The sequence below is a fragment of the Talaromyces atroroseus genome (genome assembly GCF_001907595.1).
Source record: "Talaromyces atroroseus strain IBT 11181 chromosome Unknown scaffold_0, whole genome shotgun sequence".
NCBI classification, from domain to species: domain Eukaryota; kingdom Fungi; phylum Ascomycota; class Eurotiomycetes; order Eurotiales; family Trichocomaceae; genus Talaromyces; species Talaromyces atroroseus.
This window is the reverse complement of record NW_017971432.1, coordinates 2364694-2387863: the sequence shown is the minus strand read 5'-3', so window position 1 is coordinate 2387863 and position 23170 is coordinate 2364694. Positions and strand designations below refer to the sequence as shown.

General features: G+C 47.3%; 6 protein-coding genes across 6 annotated transcripts, besides 2 other annotated features; 4 read left to right on the top strand and 2 right to left on the bottom strand.

Moving 5' to 3' along the window:
* Window positions 1-856: 856 nt before the first annotated feature.
* UA08_00843 (hypothetical protein) lies at window positions 857-2210 on the top strand (the record flags this gene model as incomplete). The annotated part of the gene is made up of 2 exons (XM_020260694.1): window positions 857-1477; window positions 1551-2210. 2 exons carry the CDS (start codon window positions 857-859, stop codon window positions 2208-2210), a joined length of 1281 nt encoding a protein of 426 aa, XP_020124018.1.
* Window positions 2211-3108: 898 nt separating this feature from the next.
* On the top strand, window positions 3109-4246 carry UA08_00842 (hypothetical protein; the record flags this gene model as incomplete). The annotated part of the gene is made up of 3 exons (XM_020260693.1): window positions 3109-3199; window positions 3250-3530; window positions 3608-4246. The coding sequence occupies 3 exons, from the start codon at window positions 3109-3111 to the stop codon at window positions 4244-4246; spliced, it is 1011 nt and encodes a 336-aa protein (XP_020124019.1).
* Window positions 4247-10190: 5944 nt separating this feature from the next.
* Window positions 10191-10249: a repeat region (Identified by RepeatMasker using a combination of RepBase library and repeat library created with RepeatScout).
* A 1070-nt stretch (window positions 10250-11319) lies between these two features.
* UA08_00841 (hypothetical protein) lies at window positions 11320-14856 on the top strand (the record flags this gene model as incomplete). Its single annotated transcript, XM_020260692.1, has 1 exon — window positions 11320-14856. The coding sequence occupies one exon, from the start codon at window positions 11320-11322 to the stop codon at window positions 14854-14856; it is 3537 nt and encodes a 1178-aa protein (XP_020124016.1).
* Window positions 14857-15171: 315 nt separating this feature from the next.
* Window positions 15172-15215: a repeat region (Identified by RepeatMasker using a combination of RepBase library and repeat library created with RepeatScout).
* Window positions 15216-16485: 1270 nt separating this feature from the next.
* Window positions 16486-19856, bottom strand: UA08_00840 (Regulator of nonsense transcripts 1-like protein; the record flags this gene model as incomplete). The annotated part of the gene is made up of 2 exons (XM_020260691.1): window positions 16486-19522; window positions 19588-19856. The coding sequence occupies 2 exons, from the start codon at window positions 19854-19856 to the stop codon at window positions 16486-16488; spliced, it is 3306 nt and encodes a 1101-aa protein (XP_020124017.1).
* Window positions 19857-20437: 581 nt separating this feature from the next.
* Window positions 20438-21461, top strand: UA08_00839 (U3 small nucleolar ribonucleoprotein IMP4; the record flags this gene model as incomplete). The annotated part of the gene is made up of 3 exons (XM_020260689.1): window positions 20438-20443; window positions 20505-20547; window positions 20605-21461. The coding sequence occupies 3 exons, from the start codon at window positions 20438-20440 to the stop codon at window positions 21459-21461; spliced, it is 906 nt and encodes a 301-aa protein (XP_020124674.1).
* Window positions 21462-21730: 269 nt separating this feature from the next.
* On the bottom strand, window positions 21731-22975 carry UA08_00838 (hypothetical protein; the record flags this gene model as incomplete). The annotated part of the gene is made up of 4 exons (XM_020260688.1): window positions 21731-22120; window positions 22214-22323; window positions 22397-22762; window positions 22804-22975. The coding sequence occupies 4 exons, from the start codon at window positions 22973-22975 to the stop codon at window positions 21731-21733; spliced, it is 1038 nt and encodes a 345-aa protein (XP_020124673.1).
* Window positions 22976-23170: the final 195 nt, after the last annotated feature.

Sequence of the window (23170 nt, the reverse complement as noted above, 5' to 3'; positions counted from 1 at the left end):
GAAAAGGAAACTGAATACTTAGGCAGTATAGTAAGTATATCGACGCCATACACATCTCTTGGCAGTGTCCAAGTTCTGAGACATTCCCTCACATGTATCATGCATGTAGTACATACGCAGTGCATTGAATTCCAAGCGTCCTGGATATGTCCCAAGCCATATAATGACTTACCAGGCAACAACGAGCAACCAAAGTTCCAGGTTTAATCACCGTTTATTTTCCCTTCCTCAATTACCTCATTAAACTAAGAAATACTTATCGATCTCACCATTCTCAAAATACGCACGACTACGTACTCATCAAGCTGAAACCGGTGCCTAGCTGCAAGGGCTCACTCGGGCGTATTAAGATCTGTTCTTGATAGAAGTAAGGGTTCGGCCTCTCAGTCTTGAAAGTGCGCGCCACTATATATGCAGTACTACGTACTACTAATACATGAGATACGATCTAACACGTACATGACCATTGACTTACCTGTTACGATAATGCCGCGACATGTGTGTGCATGTTCGATACCTATCGGGAGAACGGATACACGTATGTACCTGCATCGATTCATGTTAAATGTGCATATGTATGTATATGTATCAGGCCTGCTGAAAGTAAGGACGAGATGGATTCCTCGATATTGTTTGTTTTTTTTTCTTTTTTCATCGATTATCCGAAATCATAATCGTGATCGTGATTGGGACGCGTGGGTAGATAAATAAATCGACGTGGTGGTTCATACATGCCCTAAATTTTTTCATCCTGTTTAATACCCGATTAGGAAGACAGTATCGAGCTTTGTTCTTCACCAGAAAGAAAACGAAAATGTTCTTCTGCAGAACCAAGTTCTTAGATCCATCGCTCAATATGCCAGTTGATAATTATAACGATGACAAAAGCTACAGACCGGTGCTACGACCTCGTACACAGACGTTCGTCAATCTGTCCAGCAAATACTCTACCCTCCCGGATTCGTCTTCATACTCGACTTCATCTTTCATCTCTCCGTACAAGCGAGAAGGCTCCGGTAATGGTCGCATTACCACCGCGTACGCAATACGAGTCACGGCTGTCAATAACCACAGAGACGGATTGCTACGCACGCATATTATGGATGAAAAGGATAACAATAACGCGGCTTCTGTCCGGGTTGTGACAATAAAAAAACCACAGGTCGTTGACAAGCCTCTTCCCGTGACACCGGTCGCGACGCCGGTTAATGTGATAGAAGAAAAGACGCGAGACCCGAGTCACCCAAGACCTGACGACAAGAGGGAGTCGAGAGTCAAACCCATACTCCGCGAGACTTGCAGTAGTAAAATGCCATTGCCAGGCATTGTCGAGCAGGCTGGGGAGCTCGATGTGTTGGACATTGAAGGGAACCCGGTCCCGTTTCGAAATCTGTACTTGCCCTCCCCTGACCTGACAGAGAAAGCAAGGCAAGAAAAACCCATGGTCATCTTCATTCGGCCTTCCTTCTGCTCTAGAGTGAGTTATTGTTTCGACATCTAACATCTGGTCAGTGTGTGTGAGGGAGATTGAGCTAATGAGAAAGCAATAGCTACGTCGAGGCTTCGTCAAGACTTTCCTGTCATCGCTGAAAGGCACTGCTGCTACTCTCCCGAAAAACAGCAGATTGACCGTAGTCTGGTGTGGCAGCTATGTCCGGCTTAGGAGGTTAATAGAATCGACACAGTGCTCGTTTCCGATTTACGCGGACCCGAATGGCCGGATATATCAGCTGCTTGAAAAGACATGCACAGCAACTGGCGGAGAGTCATATCGTGCAGCCGCGCAGCAGCAACAACAGCAGCAGCATGCTTCTGTTTCCTCATACTTACCAACAGCAGCATTGACCAACCTGGTTCAGGCGGCTCGGTTGATTGGGGAAGGCAATCCTCTGAGTTCTAGAGACACGAGACATCACGTCGGAGCGGCCTTTCTCTTTGAGACCAGCGAGACAGTCAGAATCACCTGGTCGTATCGTATAGCAAATGATTCGGCTCATGCAGAAGCGGATGTCATAAGGCGAGTGCTGGGAGGCAAAGGTGTCCGAGAAGAGAAACAAGCAAAATTATCCACGAAAAGCTCCGGGGGGAGTGAAAGCACATTCAATTGCATATATGGACTGCCGAAAGCGAGAAGTTCTCATCGCTGGACGGTCTCCTGCACAGAAGGCGCCGAGACGTGGCGACCGCGGATTCTGTGCCTGGCCTATTAACAGAGCTGGTTTGATGTTGGACGATTATGAAAACAAGTGTACATAAAGCGGACAGCCATAGAGGCTATGGTGGAAATATTGCGCAATTCCCAGATTTGGTAGGACTTTGAGAACTGTATTCATATTTTTCATCAACTTTCAAAACTTGACACGTAGGCGTGTTTCCAAGCGGCGGACCCTAGACTCCTGCCTGGACCTGGAGAGCCTGAGGAGCGATGTAGTTGATGCCAGAGTTACCTGTCGCCCGTCGAGTTGGGGTCAGAAAGGCAGAATGTCACGTCGAATCAGTGTGGGAGAGAGGTTGGCGGAGGAAGAAAGAGTGACGCGGCGGCAAGGCAAGCCGCGCAATCCATTTGCGCAAGCGCAGCCCCTGAAGTTTGCACGCCCACTCTGTCTGCACTCTGCTTGCGCGTCTGCCAGTTGTGCTTGATCAACGCCGGCGATGATTTGCCTGCAACTCGGAGCGCATCCTGCGGCATCCACAGCCATGCCTTGAATCACCGGATGGCAGTCCACGGACGACGTCTCATGCCAAACTCAGCCAGAGCAACCACACAGCCAGCCAGCAGCCCAGTGGGAGTCATACCCAGAGATGACGAGGCCACTGGATGTCTCAAACTTGAAGATCTAGCTCCAACGCTTGACGCTGCTAACTAAATCTAATAATAATCTAGCTACGCGCTAGCAGAAACGCACTACGTCCCCTGATCGGCCTCGTCCTCTTCATATTCATGTTCGTGCTCGTTCTTATTTTTTTCAAGCAAAGAGCGTCTTTCTGTCTTTCGTTAATCTTCATTCCAATTCAAGTCATTCGTTTTTTTTTTAATCTTCTTTTTCAATTCCGGTTCGTTGACCTTTGCACGCGTGGCGGTCTATCCTTTCGCTGAGAGCACCAACTATGCCGTCCTTCTTGAAGCTCGCGCTGGCAGCGACTGTCGCTGTGCCCTTTGCTGCTGCTCAGACCTACTCCAGTTGCGATCCGCTGAACAGTGAGTGTTCCTCTTCTCAAGATCTGAAGATCACAAGCTAACAGGACTAGAAACTTGTCCTGCCGATCCTGGCCTGGCAAACTACACCTTCTCTACCGATTTCACCATTGGCGAATCGGCTTTCGAGTTTTGGAATACCACTGATGGTACCGTCAACAGCACCGATCAAGGTGCTGCTTTCATCATCAATGAAGAAGGCGAAGCTCCCACTATTCAGACTCAATTCTACATCTTCTTCGGTCATGTCGATGTCAAAATGAAGATTGCCAGTGGCACTGGTATTATCAGCAGTGTTGTGTTCTTGTCCGACGACCTCGACGAAATTGACTGGGTATGTTAGCTTTCTTTCTCTCTTTTCTTCTTGTTCTTTTCATTATCAATAATAATGATAATAATACTGGGCTATAGGAAGGAATTGGTACTTTCAACTACGAAATCGAGACCAACTACTTCGGCAAGGACAACACCACAAGCTACAACCGCGCCACTTACCCGAACGTCACAACTCCATGCGACGAGTTCCACACGTATTCCATCGACTGGACCCCGGCTCGCCTCGAGTGGTACGTTGACGGCGTTCTGCAGCGCACACTCGAGTACGACTCTGCAGTATACGGCACGAACTACCCGCAGACTCCCATGGTGCTGAAGCTCGGTATCTGGGCTGGCGGAGCCTCCAGCGAAGGCGAAGGAACCATCGAATGGGCTGGTGGAGAGACCGATTTCAGCGACGCCCCTTTCACCATGTACGTCGAGTCGGTCAACATTACTAACTACTACCCGGCCGAGTACTACACCTACGGCGACAAGACGGGCGACTACACGAGTATCATCCTGTCCAACTCTACCACTTCTAGCAACAAGACCATCGAAACGACCTCGACCAGCTCCAACGGTTCCACTACTTCGACAAGTAAGTCGAACTCATCGTCGACCAGCGCGTCTTCTAGTTCCAAGTCTACGGTTGCGGCTTCCGGTGCTGCCTCGGGCTTTGCGATGGGCCCTGTGGCTGTTTTGACTGCTGTTGCCATGTACATGTTCTTGTAAATATCAGTTGCTGTGTGGTGGATTGACGTGCAATTGGAATAAGTCTGTTCAGATCTGTAGTCTTCAGCTAACTACACATTCATTTCTGCCAATACACACAAACATCAATCCAACCTTAGATTTTAGACAGGGGATACATACACACACGGATACAAGCGGCTATTCAAGGCGAGTCCCGAGGAAAACAAACTTCTGCAGGCGGGCCGCCGGAAGCCACACCTTTTCTCGTAACCTAATGTTGACGTTGTTATCCGTTTGTCAATACGGAGTAAACACTCGACGGTCGTTTAGGGAGCAGATCAGCATATTCTTAGAATTTAGGAGTGAGCGACTTCTGACTAGTGACCTGGTACTCAGCCTTAAGGGCTGATACTCTCCTAGCGCTGACCAACAATAGCACATTATCAAAGCAGCTGAAACGAAAATCGGAATTCATGCAAAACGTTCCATCATCCATCATCCCTCCAGTCCGGTTTGCAATTCATAATTCAGTTTACGGAAAAGGCAGTATACCTTTCTACCTGCAGTTCTGTGTATTGATAGAGATAATAATAATCATCATCATTGGCATGGCCTAACGTCAGCCCTGAAGTCCGAGGCTAACTAATACTAATACTGAAAGCTCGAGCCCCGCGCTCGGGTCTGATAGATAGTAAATAATATCGGTTCATGAAGTGGAAGGATTCTCCCCGCACTCACCTGGCTTGCCAAGTTATCGACTACATATTTAGTTTGCGCTGTTGCAGATAGTTATCGTTTACGGCGTTTTGCAGGTGTTGACTGACTACTGCTGACTAAGGTGGCTTGGATTTGTTTGCAAAGGAGCGCGCATCGCGCGGAAATAACAGCCGTTACAACTTACTAGTCTTTTAGTTGCATGGTTAGTTAGTTGGTGGGCAGTTATAGCAACGGTTTACCTGTTACTCGGGTGGTAGATGAAGATAGTTACATTCGTGGGCGAGTTACCGTTGCAGTACGTGGGCATGATCCTAAATCAGAGTCAAGTCCGTCTTTCGCTACCGAGTACTCTGAAGGAATACCGACTACAATAGACTATGTGCTCGGGCATCGTTCGATATTCATGCAAGCAGATATAAAATGCCTTATCAATGCGGCTCGCACGCACCTGGCTCTCTGACTTCGAGCTGACTCCCAGCATCAGATTCATGCAATGCGATAGCAATGACCCCTTTCCACTTGCATCTCTAGTTCCTTGCTCAGACGCATGACTTGCCATGGCATGATATAGCACGGAATGGCGAGAAATAAATAATTATTAATCCTTCGTCTTCGTATAGAGGGATAGAGACAGAGAGGGAGGACCCTCGACCTGACAACAAGACAAAATGAGGCGACTTAGTAGCTTTGGAGCAAAGCGGGAAAAAAAAAATTCATGCAAGCAGCCAAAGAGAGAAGTGATTCGAGGCACATGCACTGATCCTTGGTACGCAGTACATACTCTAACTATGTTGTGTTGGATGCGATGCGATGCGATGCGATGCTCTGCTCTGCTCTGCAGGCACGCGAATAAGCTGAGTCGTAGGTAGCACAACACGTGTTTGATGGTTATTATATACCCGTTATGACTGGGATTATGGAATTTCGAGTACAGAAGAGAAGACAGAGCAGAGCTCAGGCCTCTGATCCGCCTCCATTATGGCTATAACTACGGAATGCTAGTTAGTCAACGATATGGTTATCCCCTGGTTTATGATGACTAGATCATACTAACCTCATTATCTTCTGAAGAATGCATTGATAGGACTTCTTTCCGAGGACGTATGTAGAGCCACAGCTGCCAAGTGAAACTGAGGCCCAAGTTCCGTCCGCCTGGGTACTTGGTATAGGGTCGGACCCTTATAATGCATCATGTATTTATTCACTGCATAGTGTCATACGATTGTCGGATTTCTCCGGGGATGCGTGCGAATGGTGTTTTCAGGTTTTCGATTTTGCGGCGATCCTCTACTGGATAGCTAGCTAGTTAACTACAATCCTGCGCTGACTCTGATTTTTGATCTCTGTCATCAATTTAAATAGCCTCCGTCGCAGCCGAATTGTTTATTTCCGTGGCTTGTCTGCCTGTACTCGTATTACGCCGTATCCGTAACAAACTTACCGCCAAGTCTCTACCATACAAATAGATCATCGTATACTGAGACACTCCAAATGAACGTTGTCGGCCTTTGCCCCCTGTTTTTGATTGGTCGATGCTGTTGTAGCTTTATACTACATGACCGGTAGTCTATGATGTCATGCGAGTCCCGAAGGTGCAACGGTACGGGCACTATCGGCGAGTATATGCCTATAATCCTAGCCTCATGTCGGACAAAAACAAAGACAGCACATAGCTCGACTCTCGACTTGTTGTGATCATAACCAGGGCTGAGATTCCCAGCCAATCGTGCGCCGCAACCGGACCGGTTCAGGAACAGCCCCAGCCCCAGCCACACCGCCAGGGAGGCAAATAAAACTGTACAATTCATGAATTGTACGGGAGTATGAGCCTGAAACGGACTGCTGCGTTGTACGGCGCTCCCCGACACAAAGCTTATAGTTACTTGAGTAAGCTGTTCTCATGACTCGTTAAACTCACTAACTTGCTGTCAACCGTGTTTCATGCACGGCACGTGCAATTAGTAAGGCAGACGAATCAGATCTGCCTGAGGAATCCTTCGGAGTCACGCGGACGCGTCTCCTCACTCGCTCATTTGGCCGACTTAGCCTGCCTGGCCCGATAACGATGCTTGATTTCCTTCCTATCCATCCTGTTAGTTTCTGCTATCTTTTCCATGTGATTGGCGCTGGCGATAAGTGCTTGACGTATACCAGCAGCCATCGATATCGGTCCAACGGTAGTTTGCAAGTTACAGAGTCCGACTGATGACGCATGCAATCCGATCAGAAGAATCCCTTCCGACAAGGAACAAGCAAGAGAACGATGATTCGCGGGGCAGTAATCAAAAAGAGGGGGCTCCTGATTCTCCCTTGTTCGTTCATGCAGGACCCGGCGGTTGAAACTTACAGCGAGCATGGTTGTTGACGTGCATATACAGCCAGCCTACTTTTAGCAGTATCAACCTAACACTCCGTACTCCGGAACCAGCTCTGATTAGCTGTCGGCTGGCTCCGGGTTTGGTTGGTTTTAGTTTCTGTTTCTTGGTCTTGGTAGATTAATAATAGTTGATGCGCCGTAGAGGGGAAATGCTATATACCAAGTGACGTGCTATCAAAGGGATGAGAAAGGATTGGACAAGGAAGGAGAAACTTGGGCTCACCGCTACGACGCACATACTAGTATTTACATTCCTGGATTACATGTTGACACGGTGATAATGGGATTCTACAAATGAGCGGTATGACTGCCACCACCGTTTCTCTGGTTTAATTACTGCGTCTAGTAATACAATCAACCTGCAAGGATCAATCTGGTCTGCATTGCGCCCCTGCCCCGCTTCCAATCAGATACGAGGATCGTGTTGCTGTTGCTATTTTTGCCCTGTCTTCTGCCTTTCTTCTCGAAACTTGCCTGGTCGAGTAAACCAGAAAGTTTCATTGAGCTGGGTCGTATTTCTTGGTACGAGTATGTATGTATGCGGGTGTACCAACGGCTGTGCCAACGAGTTAGAAGTTCCTTGTGGCACATTGCAACAAATCTTCGTGCATGGATAATATTCTTTGTTCATGTACGCGAAAAGGGAAAAAAAAAAAAAAAAAAAAAAAAAAACAAGGATTGCGGCTATTTGTCCTCCTTCCAAAGTTGATTTGCGAATCGGCCGGGCTGGTTTGCAATGATCTAACATACCACCCAGGTGAACAAGGCAGAAAGAATTACACAGGAGAAAAAGTGAGTTATTCAGTTCTCCACACATCTCATCGTTTCAAGAGTTAGATCACCATCATAGCACAGGGATGTCAGTGATCATCAAGCAAGAATGAGATAACGAGCACTGCAACGTCTTTGATTTGATGCTTCAAGTCTAATGAGATTAAAAGGATTGGTTACATATCCATAGTAGATCTAGCCGCCAGCCTATCGCCATGCAGGGTTGTACATGTTGGGTGACCATCACAGATCTCTCAGCAGAATTCTGAACAATTACTACCGAGTATCTATCTATCTGGTATTTGCCCAGGTTGTATTATTAGATCGTCAATGAACGAGCCGAGCACGTAACGAGCAGAGAGCAGAAACCCACTTAATCTTATGCAAGCATCTTGGGCATCATTATGCCATGTGTGACTCAGGAATGTCATTTCTGCGCATCCTCCAATCGCTCGCTCGAATTTGTTCCTTTTTGTTCCACAGCATCGAATATATGCCCTACCATCAACGTATTCGGAAGCACTGGTGGTATGGTACATGTGATGTGACTGATGTCCACACCTCTAAGATTACCGAACCCACTCGCAACCGAAACAGGCTGCTTTATTATTATGGTATTAGAATCATTTTTATTTTATTTCTTTTTTTTATTTTTTATTTTTGTTTTGTTTGTCTTATCCTCTGTAGAACAGCAAATCAAATCCCCTTTCTACCTGACCAAACCCCCTATTCCGGCTAACTACTGCTTGTATTTAAATGCATACCCCTCCCCCTTGATTTATTTATCTTCGACCAACATAATTTATCCTCTATTATACTTTCAGTGTCGTCAGTCTGCCGTCAACATACCAACAGCAACGTTTTACAGACGACCCGTGCAAATATCCGTTTTCCCGCATACGCAATACCGTTGTTTCACTTGCAAAACGGTATTGACGTAATACAGGACCGCAGCGTCGGGTACCGCCTAAAAGAAAAAGAAACGAGAAAAAGAAAAAATAGCCAACCCGGGGTTGCAAGGATCAGTCATTGAAAAAAAAACATCTTCTTTTGGTTATTTTGTCAGCCCGTTGGCTGATTTTTCTTTTCGATTATTATTATTTTCTGATTCTATTTTATTTTATTTATTTCATTGTTTCTCTTGTTTCTTTGGGCCTTCCTGATTGCTGCCGGAGGGCCCGAATATGTTCTATTAATTACGAGGTAGGACTTACTACCGTTTTTATTTTTATTTTTATTTTTTTTATATTTTATGGAGCTTGGCTGACGAGCCTCAGGCAGCGAAACAGAGACAACCTGCAAAAAAGTCCAAATTCCAATTCAAAATAATAAATAAAAAAAAAATCCTATTGCTAGGCCCCACCAGCTGCTGCCATTTTCGGTGGTTTGCGCTCCCACTGGCACCTTCCAACTTGACCTGCCTGCACCCCCCTCTCCGCGCCTTCCTGCTGCTGCCCCTTCGTGCCTTCCTGCAGCCAGAAAGACAAAAAAGGAGATCGTCGCATTTTCTGCTCTTCTCTCTCTTATTCTATCTTCCTTCTTAACCTGCTCCAATCCCCCCTGGATCCATTGAGCAATCCTCCTTGTCCACTATTCGACTCCTCCTTGATGAAACACGCCGTTGCCAATACGTCACCGGAAACGAAACTTTTTTTTAACCACCTAAAAAAGGAGTGACTCAGAGAACGCGAGCTTTGTTCTGTTTGAAACAGCAACATACTCGTCTTGCTTCGCTCATACATGCGCACTTGCAGATTGCTTTTCTGTATGTATGAATTGTTGTTGCATGCATTGGATTCTTTGTTCCTCTTCCTCGCCGCAATCGTCCATTCGTCCAACAATCAACTTATTTATCTGCAGGTTCCCGCCGCTGAGCTGCGTCGCGCCCATCCCTATCATTACACTACCACCAGTACTGCTGCTGCTGCTGCGGCGTTGCTTGCTCAATTTCTCCCCCGCGTTACGACTCAAACAGCCCGACTTGCAGGACAAGGCTACACCGTCGTCGAGCTAAAATAGGAAAGACACCACAAGGGATCCTAGCCAAAAAAGTAATAATATACAGCAGAAAAAAAATACTACCTTCTTTGCGCACCATCCCTGTCTGCATCGCCCAGCCTTCTACTACTGCTACTGCTACTGCTACTGCTACTGCTACTACATACATTCAATTACTATCCGCCCATTACGAGTCTTCGCGCGAAACGATCGCTGCAGATTAACTAGTTCAGACTTGCCGCTTTGGCTCACTTGCATAGCTCTTGCTGTGCTGGCAAAAGAGCAAGCAGGTTCTCCATTATTCCTAGGCCCTGTCCAAGGCCCGCCTTGCCAACAATCCAACCACTTTCGCTCTGTGCATGTATGGAAGCTTCCTTTCCCCTCATCTGTCTGATAATCCAAAGTGACGACACTATTTGACGACAACCACAACTTGAGCCCCGCTCCTTGTCGTGAAGCGCTGTGCCGAGCCATTCCATTCTTTCACTAGAACACAGACGCTGCATATTGACTTCTTTACGTGCATAAAAGCCGCATATGAAGCATCATTGTGCTCCCCCCCCCGCTCCTCCTTCTATGCAACAGGCATTACTTCGGGTCATTCCTAGTGTTCTAAGCTCTCAGCATTACTTGCAGACGATAGCGCCTTCGTCGGCCCCGATTGATCGGCATCCAAGGAATTTTCTCCCAAACCACATAGTCGATCAAACACTCTGACACCATACCTTGACATAATATCCGGGAAAATAGAAACAGTCTATACGCCCACAGGTCCAATTGACATAAAGTGGAAAGCCTGCATTCTACGCAATACCCCGTTGCAGTATTGGGTGTCAGGTAGTATAGAATCATCAAAATACTAAGTCTGCGACTTAAGGCACGGAAGTACGTCATTGGAGGTGGTGCAGCTGCAGCATCACTTTTAATACCTCGCTCCATTCCTTTATACTTGAAAAAAAAAAGGAATCCCTCGAGGTCTCTTAGCCCCGTGTCGGCGCCCTCGGGAAGGGCTGACTCCACGTTACTGCAGCATTTCCAAGATGCAGATAGCTAATCGCTGACTGCTTGCATCTGGGACTCAATTGTTGCCTTATTTGAACCTGCCTGCCTGTCTTTTGTCTTTTTTTATTACCGCACAGACCGGATCCTTGCAGCAGCCCTGTCTACTTAGTCGTCCGTGGCTGGTCCAGGTGACTCGGAGTTTGACACTGGTGTCGCTCATATCTTCAGCTCCCGCCCCTATCCCGCAATGGATTCCGCAACTCCATCTTCTTCCGCCTTAAATGGCGACAATAGCGTCACGTCCAGGTTATCATCAGCGTCTTCGCTGACCCGAGGCCCCAAATTGCAAAATGTTCTCACGTCAGCATCCAGCGTCAATGCTGCTTTATCCTCCGCCCCAGTCCCCCCGAGTGCTGTCACCTCATCTACAACAACAGCTAATACTCCTACTACCGCTACCACCACCAACTCCAGCCCTACTTTTCCTCCTCGGAATAGCTTCTCCAATGCGTCGAGTCCTATGGGAACTCCATACATGCTTGCTGCTGATAGTGGTCGTGGTCGCTACCTCCCCTATACCCTTGCGTCGCCGGTCCCGCTAGAACTGGACGAGACGTCTGACAATATGATGGCTATTACTAGCATACCTTCTGGGCCACCTCAGTCCTCTGACCAGGCCCCATTGAATAAAGGGACTTCCGGCATAATTCGCCGAATTTCCCACAAGTTAAAACGCCGCCAATCGTCCACGCAACGCGATAAACGGGAAAGGAGTTCTGGACCTGTTATCATGCGGAGACGAAGCGATAGCAAAGCTCACCCCCGCACCGGCAGAGAAAGTACCTTGGATTGGAGCTTTGATGACGACGACAACGACATGTACGAGCCCTTCAATGGCTACGCTGGTTCTGAATCGACCAGTATCAATAGTGAATTTCCAGGCACGGTTTTGGCTCGAGAAGCCGGTGCTGTCGCTCCAAAGGTCGACTCTGCTCTGCAACGGGGCACCTGGCTGACCAAGGTCACGAAGAAAAAAAGCAAGCAAGTGCGATTCTTTTTAGACCTCGGTACGGCAAAAGTGCGATGGGATTTATCTAATCCGTCGAAAAGATTCTATATTGATGACATCAAAGAAATCCGTGTTGGTCCGGATGCTCGTAACTATCGTGAGGAATATCAGGTTTCCGCCGAAGCTGAAAGCCGATGGATTACGATCATCTTCGCCAATCCTGATCGGTCAAAGAGCCGACCAGTCAAGGCCATGCATCTTATTACTCCCGATGACTATACTTTGGAACTTTGGACCGCCACTTTAGAACATATTTCCCGGTTCAGGGTTGGTCTCATGACGGGCCTCGCAGCATCGAGCCAAAATGAGACGGTCCTACGGGCCCATTGGCAGCGCGAGATGTCTCGACTCTTTCCCCACGGACTTCAGCCGGGAGAAACCGAATCCTTGGATCTGGCTGCCATTGAGTCTGTTTGCCTAGGCTTGCATATCAATTGCTCCAAGGATATGCTTCGTTCCCAGTTTGCCAAAGTAGATCTGGAAGGAACCGGCAAATTGAATTACTCAAAGTTCAAGGATTTTATCGCTGGATTGAAAGAGCGGAAAGATCTCAGGCGGTTGTACAAAGACCTCGCCGTCAGCAATCCCGAACAAGGCCTCAGCCTCGACGAGTTCCTCGAATTTTTACGGAACGTTCAAAGAGAGGACATTGTTCGTGACAGACAGTATTGGTCCTCAATTTTCGAAAGGGTTGTACGCCGTACTCGTACTAGAGCACACAGTTTACCCGAGCCTCTTGAGGCCCATCTCCCACGAATGAGTCTAGATGCGTTGGCATCATTCTTGCAATCAGAGGCAAACGGCATATACTCTTCTCATGCCCCAGAGTCTCGTTTCGACCGCCCTCTTAATGAGTACTTTATTTCCAGCTCTCATAATACTTACCTCCTCGGTCGCCAGGTAGCTGGAGCGTCAAGTACCGAAGCTTATATCACAGCTCTTCAACAAGGGTGTCGCTGCGTTGAAATTGACTGCTGGGATGGGTCTGACGGACGTCCAATTGTCTCCCACGGACGGACAATGACAACCAGCGTCCTGTTCGTAGATTGTATTACTGTGATCAACAGATATGCCTTCATTTCATCCGACTTTCCTCTTATCCTGTCACTCGAAGTCCATTGCAACCCCGAACAGCAGTTTGCCATGGTCAAAATAATGAAAGAAACATTTGGCGAGCAATTAATTCTCGAGCCCCTACTTCCCAAAAGTACCGTCCTACCGTCACCAGAAGAGCTGAAGAACAAGATTCTTGTCAAAGTGAAGACTTGTGATGAGCCACAAAACACCCTTCCACCGGAAGGTATTTCGAACACGCCAAGTTTCCATGGACGAAAGCGAAGCTCAAGCACCCCGTTTCTGCGCAGTACAGGCTACGAAAGCCTTAGTGTTGCGGCTGATATTCCTCTCTCAAGTCCTCCAACAATCGGACCCTCGATGGACGTTACCATGCCGATGCCTATAATTGCTCCTAGTCGTCGTTCAGCAACATCTACGGGCATGAGTAGCGCCACAGATGATAGCGATAGCGCACTGATCAATGCCAGCCGAGAGAAGAAACGGCGGCAACGAAGCAAAATTACCAAGCCTCTATCTGATCTTGGCGTCTACACCCGTGGCTACAAATGGCAGAGTTTCATCGCTCCTGAGAGCAAACAGTACAACCATGTGTTTTCCTTTGCAGAGCGGGCTTATGAGAGCGCTTGTCGCGAGGGAGACAACAAAGCTCTATTCGATATTCACAATAAACGCTTTCTCACGCGAGTCTATCCGTCTGCATTTCGTTTGAAGTCGTCCAACTTCGACCCAACCTCGTTTTGGCGGAGTGGTGTCCAGATGGCTGCTCTCAATTGGCAGACGTACGACATCGGCATGCAAATCAACCAGGCCATGTTTGCCGCTGGCACAGACCGAACCGGGTATGTACTCAAACCAGAAGAGCTTCGTCGACCAACGTCCGCGCTAGATGCGTTTAGCGAAGGGAAGCCAGTGACCACTGAACGAAAGTTTGTTCGATTGGCGGTCGACATCATTTCCGCTCAACAGCTTCCACGACCCAGAAGTATGGGACCGGATGACAATATCAACCCATATATCGAAGTCGAGATGTACTCGGCAGATGATCGCGGCCAGTGTGTTGCCCTTGGAGGAGGTGGCCAAAATGTGTCTGCTCGTAACGGCATGTCCGGTCTGGGGCTTCCACATCGCCGTCGGACGAAGATCGAAGCAAACAATGGGTTCAGTCCGGTTTTCGACGAGAAATTGTGGCTAGCAGTTGAGACCAAATATCCCGATCTCGTCTTTGTTCGCTGGACTGTTTGGAACTCGCCTGATGCTCGTAGTGCGGGAAACAATAATGCCATCCAACTTGCTAGTTTCACGGCGAAATTCAGCAGTCTGTCTGAAGGATATCGCTATCTCCCATTGTACGATGACAGCGGCGATCAATACTTGTTCTCTACATTGTTTTGCCGAATCACCAAGGAAGACCCAGTGCCAGTCCAGCGACTAGACATGGAAGATCTCAAGGCTGAACGAAGGGGCATCTTCCGACAGATTGGCCAGACGGTCATCAAACGAGCTTTGTCCAAGGAGCGTGATCGAAATACGAAAGCAGGCGGTGATGCGGAATCTGTGCGAAGCAAAGAATACTCGCCATCTCTCGGACCTGTAGTGTCTACATCACCGACGATTCCGCCGCTGAATGCGCTTCCTTGATGGACGAAGACCTATATTATATTTATTTGATTTTTGAACATGTTACGACTGTTTTTTTTTTTTTTTTTTTCTCACGTCATTTTCCCAAGGTTATGTTGATCAGGTTCTAACATGGATGGTGTTATATCATTTTTATCTGGAGTATACTTTTCGATTCATTGCATAACAAACAGGCATTTTCTTTCGTCTCACGCATTGGCATTGTCCTCGAGTCGCTGGCGATTGGGTTGAAATTGTTCTTGTCATGGCGTTTTTATATGTATATATCCGATTGTTTGAGGTTTTTGTTCATTTCATCATGGAAAGGTGTCCTCGCATCATCATCATCATCATCATCATCATCATCATCATATTATCATGTCAATCATACTTTTGTGCATCGTCTTACTCTTGACATTCTCCAAACCATCTGACTTCATATCATATCTCTTGTTGTCGAATTATTAGCGAAAGCATATCTTGATTTTGTCTGGCCTTCTTATTTTTGCTGCTGCTGTTGTATCTACTCAGTCATGTGTCGTTTGAGATACCCCAGCCAAGCCTTTTGTCTGGTCATTGCCATTGCATTTTCTTATTATTTTTTTGCATTGCATTCACGACTAACATAGTTAAAGGGATAGTAACGTACGTTACCCATCTTTCCCTCCTTCATTCTATGTTCTTCCGGTATTTAATTCGTTTTTTGTTTTGTGTATCTATCTACAGTCTGATATTGAGATGATAGATGATGGAATGGGTTTTGCAATGAATCGACAATATATAATGTCATACCATCATTAGTAATTCACGGATGATGCATTTTATAACTACTATTTATACAATAAATTAATAAATAGGTCTACTTTCAATATTCTAGGTTTCAAGAACTAGTCAATTGAAGACTAACTACGTCCAATTCTATGATGTATGTATGTAACTTGACTTGACAATTTTGTTTTGCTTTTCTTTTTTTCTTTTTCTTTTCTCTCTCTTCATGCAATAAGCAATAGGTCACTGATTCTGCTGATAAAACACATTTCAATGTAGATAGGTAGGTACTGAACATCAGTCAGTCAGCTTGGACAATCTTCAAATAAGACCACCACTCTTTCCATTCTTTACTTCTCTCCCTTCATTGCCCTCGCTTTCGCGCTCGCTAGCTCTCTCCCCCCCTCCTGGCCACATGCTAAGATGCGATCACAACTAGTGCACTTGCTCTTTGGCAGGTGCACAATAGCTTTGCTTGTACGCTCTGCCGACATAGAGACAAGGAGGAATCAAAGAACTAAAAGCGTAACACCACCAAAGTCTTCTTCATCAATCAACGAGGCGAAAAGACTCAAGAAAGAAATAGATTGTTCTTGATTAATTGATCGATGATAGTTCTCTCTGACAGTGACCGACCGATCAGACAAAGACGCAGTGTAGCCATATATATCGTCTTTCAGACATCGAAATAACCGATATATCAATGATCTCGCCCCGCTAAGAAAGAAGCATCTTTCATGAAGAGTAATTAAGTAGCTGCCGAGCTTCAATAGTCCCTGGGCTGTTGATTTGTTAGCCCCTCCTCACAGGCTATATTCTTTTTGGCGGAGAAAAAAAATGTAATAAGATAAAATGAACATCCTCCGTTGTTTAGCAGCACATTCAGTCATAATTGCCACCAATCTGACTGGCAAATGCTGTAGAAACGCTGCGAGCGTCATCGTCGTCTTGATGAACATGTCCAGGTCCACGGGGTACACGGATGCTAGCCGTGCTGCTGCCACCAAAAATGCTTGCGCTGTCGTTGACGTTCGATTTGTATCCCCCGGACTCAACGTACCGCTTCAGTCTGTCAGACTGACTAAGACTGGTTTGCTTCGTCATGTCGTTGATGCTCAGACCTGCTAGACTGACTCCACCTTGGCCAACGCTACCCTTGCCGTCTATCACGCTGCTCGTCATATCCGACTCTGTGGCTGCGACTGATTCGCCGGCAACACTTGGTGCGCCCTTGTTCCGAGCTCCATTGGCTCCTCTACGGGCCCCGCCTTGTAGAGATGGCCATGCTTCTGCGAAGTTTTGAAACATGGGTGGATAGCCTGAAGGAATGCCTACTCCGCCACCGCCAATGGCAGAGGAATGCACTGAAGATACGTCGTCGGGGATATATCCAATCACAGAGCCCGTGTCGTGGTATTCAGGCGGTCGGTGGTGTCCATTTCTGCCATTGGTCGTCATGCCGCTTGCCATACTTGATGCGTGGTTGTAGGCCATCTGGAATCTTTGAGGTCCACGGTAAGCCTGTTTAGGACGGCTGAATTGAACGAGAGATTCCTGCAGATTCGACAAGGGACCCTCGACCAAGCACTTGCGTTCCTTGAAATGGAGGAGTAGATAGTTCCAAAGAGGATGCTTGGATAGGACCTTCGGGTTGCCTAGAATCACCACGCCGTATTTGGCACGAGTGAGAGCGACGTTGAGACGACGAGGATCGCTCAAGAAACCAATGCCTTGATGGTCGTTGGATCGAACACAAGAAACGACAATGAAATCCTTTTCTCGTCCTTGGAATGCATCGACCGACGCAACTTCAATCTCCTTGTAGTTCTCCTTCTTGAAAGTGCCGTTTGCCTGCATTGAAGAAACTACGTAGCTGCGTTGACCTTCGTAAGGGGTGATGATACCAATTTCTTGTGGTTGCACGCCTGCCTTGAAGAATCGTGTCACAATCTTTTCCACATTGGCAGCCTCCGTACGATTGAGGTAGGAAGTTCCCGATGCAGAAATCTCCTCGTTGCCAAGATTAGACCAGAACATCATGGGATTCTCCGCCACAGGCCAAGGGAAGTCAACCTCACGGCGGAGGCGTAGTGCCATAGACACGCCATTCTGCAAAGATCCTTCGTAGAACATGTTGGAAGGAAACTCGGATAAGCAAGGATGCATTCGATATTGCACGTTCAAACGAATAGGCGAGCAACCAAGAATGACAAGACGCTCGAAAAGAGACTGATTAAGACCTGCTTTTGCAGCTTTTTTGTTCATGATGACAGGGCCCAATTGTTGATGGTCACCAACAAGGACGACCTGCTTGCAGCCAAGTACTAGAGGAATCATGCACTCAGGCTCTGCAGATTGAGTGGATTCGTCAATAAGAACCGTTCGGAACTTGAATTTGGCCAACCGTGGATCTCCAGCACCAACACATGTGCAGCAGATGACGTCGGCGTTGGTGAGGATTTCTCGCTCAGCAGCGCGAGTAAGCTGCTTAAATTTCTTCTCATCTTGGCTGGACAATTCACCTAGCTCTGACTTCAGTTGATTAAGCTTGATGAGTTCAATGTTGCTATCGTTCATTCGAACTTGTTCATGCAACGACAAGAATCGTACAGGAGACTCCACATCTTCGCGAGACTTAGCAGTGACACGGACAGTCTTGAGGCCTGTGCGATGGATGCGCTCACAAAGCTGATCAACAGCGACGTTTGAGGGTGCGCAAACCAAGACCTGACCTCCGTTGATCTTCGCAAGGTGATAGATAATGGTGGCTGATGTGACTGTTTTACCGGTTCCTGGCGGTCCTTGAATCAAGCTTAGAGGTTTCTGTAAGACGCTTTTTACCGCATTGATCTGACTGCCGTTCAGTTCAGGAAGGCCAGGCACGCTGAATTTCTTTGGCATCTGAGTCTTCATCGGCGCCGCAGCCACTTCGTGACCCAGAAGACGGTGATAAAGATAACCCGAGAGGCTCATTTCATCGACAGCAAAATTCTTCATGGCGTATTGCATACGATCAAATGAAGTCGCCTTCCAGACATAGTCTGCGGTGAAGTTGTGTGTGCATTCCGTAGGAACAGATTTGTGATCGCCCTTCGCGCGCAACTCTATTGTGACTTCATCCGACTGATTGTTAGGGATCTTGATAACATAGCCGACGCCTTCCCATTTGGGACGCAATTCCCCGGTGTACTTCAAGCGCATTTCGTCACCAACCGCCAACTTGACGTCTCCTAGTTCGAGCTTGGGAAGTACAAAGCTGGCTAAGTGTTTGTTATTAAGACCCAGATCCCATCGGACAATCAATCCGTCTTGAGACTGCGATTCCTTCAACTTGCGGTCGTAATCTGCTTCTATCTTTACCAAGGGACCAAATACGTTCTGATATTGGTATGCGTCGTCGTAGCGTAGTAGAACAGCAGCCGGCTCGTCATCAACGCTGTTTGCCTTCTCCAAGTCAGCAACAGTGGCGGTCGAATTGTCTTTCCACATCTCCTCCAGTTTTGCAATCATTTGTGGGCTTAGATGACGTGCTCGGAGTTGTTCTTGATCGGATGGCGTCGCTACTAGCCATGGCAAAAATGAACGGTCTTCGATAAGTGGCTGCCAGCGCGAAGTATCCCAGTTCATGTCTTTGGAAGACGGCATAGCGGCACATGGTTGACGGCACAAAAGGACGACGACTGTGTCTGATTTGGCGGGGATGAAACCGAGAAGGAAGACGTTCTTCGTTCCGCAGTTATAGCACTCAAGAATGGTATCTCCAAGGGATGAGCTTGGGTGTAGTTGCACTTCCTTGTGCCGTGCGCGGACAAGATGGTTTACAATATGCGAAGAGGAGGTGTTGCCACGTGCACTGCAAAACCATTTGCTGCAAGATAGACATTTCACAACGCTGCTGGGGTTGTGTATGCCACAATACCTATGTGATCTTAGTATTTATAATGCACAGAAATTGTTCAGGGGGGACATTGATTGGGTACGCACGCGCAGGCATGAGGAGGTAACTCCTTCTCTTCTTCAAACTTCTGTTTCTGTAATCGGCCATCAACTGGTACGCTTGCGAGACTCTCCAGTTCATCATCATCAAAACCATCCGAGCCGTCGTCTTCGTCGTCGTGTCTCCTGCGGCGGGCACCGCCGGCGAGGCTTAAGAGGTTTTCATCTGGATCAACCATAGAAAAGCCATCATCTGCATTGATTGTTGAGGCAGAGTCGGAAACCATGTGGTTTCCTAGATTCGTGAACGCGTCCATCCTTGCACTATCATGCATTCACTACTAGTTTAGGAAGTGGTATGGAAGGTCGGATTGAGATAAAACCGGATGGCAAAGTAGCAGCATTCAGACTATATGCCTGAAAGAAAATCCCCGTAATCTGGATAACTGTGGAAGTCTGGGGTCTGAACGAGCTGACCGAGTGAGTGGTGTCGCTTTTGCTAAACGAAGGCGTGAGGGCTGTAACTTGTTAGTGAGAACGAGCGGCGCTATACAACGCCCTGGCACTTTCAGTACTCGGGAGAGGGGGCCTTGGTGTTGGTTTTCGAGATCGGCAGAGAGAAGAGCTCACAGAAACTCCACCGACATGACTGCCAAAGATTTGGGATTTGGCGATGAAGTGTGGCGGCCAAAGAAAAGCTCCTCCGCAAAGGCGGTGGTGCATGTGTAATGCGGCATCCGCCAATCATCGTACGCGCTTGCCTCCACTCCCACCAAAATCCCGTTCCACGGCGGGCGACACACTCCATTGCCGCACTTTTTTTATCGGCAGAATAAAAAAAAGTGCAAGTTTACGGCGTCGTCTATCACAAGCCAACAACGTTGCGTACAAGGCAGCCATGATTGTGAGTTCGCTTCAGGCATGCTATATACAACGTGAAGCTTCTGTACTGACATGCTATCCAGCGCCGACAAGCACGAGAGCGACGGGATTACCTGTACCGTAAAGGTCTGTTGAACTTGATACCATTGAGGATATTTTGATTCAGCTAACCACTCTTTGTAGCGCTTTTGCTTCGGGATGCATCAATTGCTGAAAAGCGCGCTCAGCTGAAGGCTTCTCTGGCCTCCGGAAAACCTCTAGATCCCTCCATAGCCAACGATTCCCGCCTTCGCGAAGATTTCAAATACGACGAGTCGCTGCCGTCGGCCTCCAAGGACCAGGGCAAAGATGACGAATTCATGGATGTTGACGATGAATATGCCCTTACATCTGGTCTGGTAGACCCTCGCCCACTGGTCACCACTTCTCGGTCTCCATCAGCGCGTCTTAGCACCTTTGCGAAAGAAATACGTTTGCTCCTCCCGACGTCTATCCGTTTAAACAGAGGAAATTTGATTCTACCAGACCTAGTATCTAGCGCAAATGCTGCTGCGCTCACGGATATGGTTCTATTACACGAACACCGTGGCACGCCTACCGCTATCACAGTATCGCATCTGCCTCATGGTCCAACTGCCAGTTTCTCGCTGCATAATGTCATGCTGCGAGCAGATATCCCCGATTCTTCCAGAGGAACCGTTTCTGAAAGCTACCCGCATATTATCTTTGAGGGGTTCACGACAAAACTGGGGAAGCGTGTTGTTCAGATTCTCAAACATCTCTTTCCTCCACGAGACGGCGGTGGAAAGCTTGGAAACAGAGTTGTTACGTTTCAAAATAGAGAGGATGCGATTGAGGTCCGACATCACGTTTTTGTCAGGACCGGGTATCAGGATGTCGAACTTGCTGAAGTTGGACCTCGTATGACCATGCGACTGTTTGAGATTCGAGGCGGTACTTTAGAGAAGAATGCAGGTGGTGATGTGGAGTGGGCTCTTACTCAATACACAAGGACGAGCCGGAAGAAGGATTATCTATAAAGAAGCGAAACGAATATTAGGACTAGCAACGTCTACTTTGCATAGATCACAGTCAAGTGATTGCGGCGTCTTACGGAGTATGGACTTGAGGAGTTTCATGAGGTTTTGAGAGATTTGAAAAGAACATCAATAGCCAATTAAAAAATTTTGCAGCAGTTTCATAAGATCAATATCCCTCGCCATATCGGTTTTAACATGGCCCGTGGAATTCAAATATTAGAAGAGATTCCCAGAAATTAGACTAGATGGTGAACATCATCAGATTGGCTTCAGATGTTGTCGTCCACAGAAGCGAGAGCTGCATCATCTTCTGCTTCGCCTTCTTCATTAACACTGCCAGTTTCAATCTGTTCACCACAAAGTGTTCTTTCGGCATCAATGTTCAAGGCCGCCATCAAACCAGCCGGGCGTTCGTATCGAAACCATCCTTGGTCTGAAGAGCCAATATCTCCCTCTTTCCCACACGAAACAGGAACCTTTGAATCATCGAATCGACCTTTCCATTCCAACCCAGTTTTCATATGGAAGAACTTCTTGAATGCGAACAAAGCAGAGTCAAGGCTTCCCTTGGGGGCCAGCATGTCCTTACTAGATGCCCCAGCCCGAGTGTATTTGACAAATGTCGTGTAATTGTGCGGCATATCGTTTGATTCGTACACCTGAAGTTGTTGAGCGACTGGATTGTATATGGGGACGCGTATCAAATGCGGATTTGAAGGAGGTTGAATAATGTATGTTTTTGGTTCACTTACACCAGTGTGAAAGGTTTCTTTGCGAGAACGGTCGTTCACGAGTGTATTGCGAACTAGAGTTGCAGAATAGCTTACTCCAGTGGAATCGTCAACGTAAAGATGATAGCCCACTATCAATTCGGCAATTGTTCAGTTTCAAAGATAAGCTGAATAGAGAACAGAAGAGCATTTAGGGTAGCATACGTCTTTCCATGTCAGATACAATAGCACGTGCGCCTTGCGAAAGTTCCCCTAAGAGTTTTTCTGCGAACAACGTTATATTGAATTCCGTTCCGTTGCCGTTTCTCTCTCTCTCTCTCTCTCGTGTAGGGTAGTTACCTGAATCAAGCCTTTTCAGCTTTTTCTGGCGTGCCTCTTTGTTTTCTGGTTTCTTGACCCCTTTGGGCTTGCTCTCTCTCAGGATCCGATCCCAAAGATATGGACCTTCGCGCTTGGGCTTGCATGTTTTCGAAAGCAGAGAATCTTCAAGCCAGTCATAGGTGACAATTTTGATTTTAAGAGATCTGGCTTTTTCCACTGTAGTTCGCAAACTGTCAACCTTCCCTGACGCTATTTAAAGCTTTGAGGGGGCCAGTGTAAGAAAATCGTACCTGCGTCAACATTTGCTTTCACAGCCGATTCGGTCGCAATGAGATGGGTGACAGATTCATCAATGTTGCGAGAGTAAATGCCACCATTCGCTTTCAGCCATCTGGGCATCTTGTCGCTATGCTCATGGGTACCAACGAAGGATACGTTGACGCCATTGAATCCTTTCGCCATTTTCTGACTAGATAGTCCTTTCCTGCTAGAATAATGAGTGGTGTTCCAAATGAGATGGAGAAAGAAAGATCAAACTGTAGGACCTGAATCAATGAAGTGTTAACTCCAGCAGTGAAAGGTTGGTTGAGCCTACTGAGTGTTGGTCATTCGACAGACGATTGATGCTGAAACGAAGTTGCTTCACCTCACCAAAGC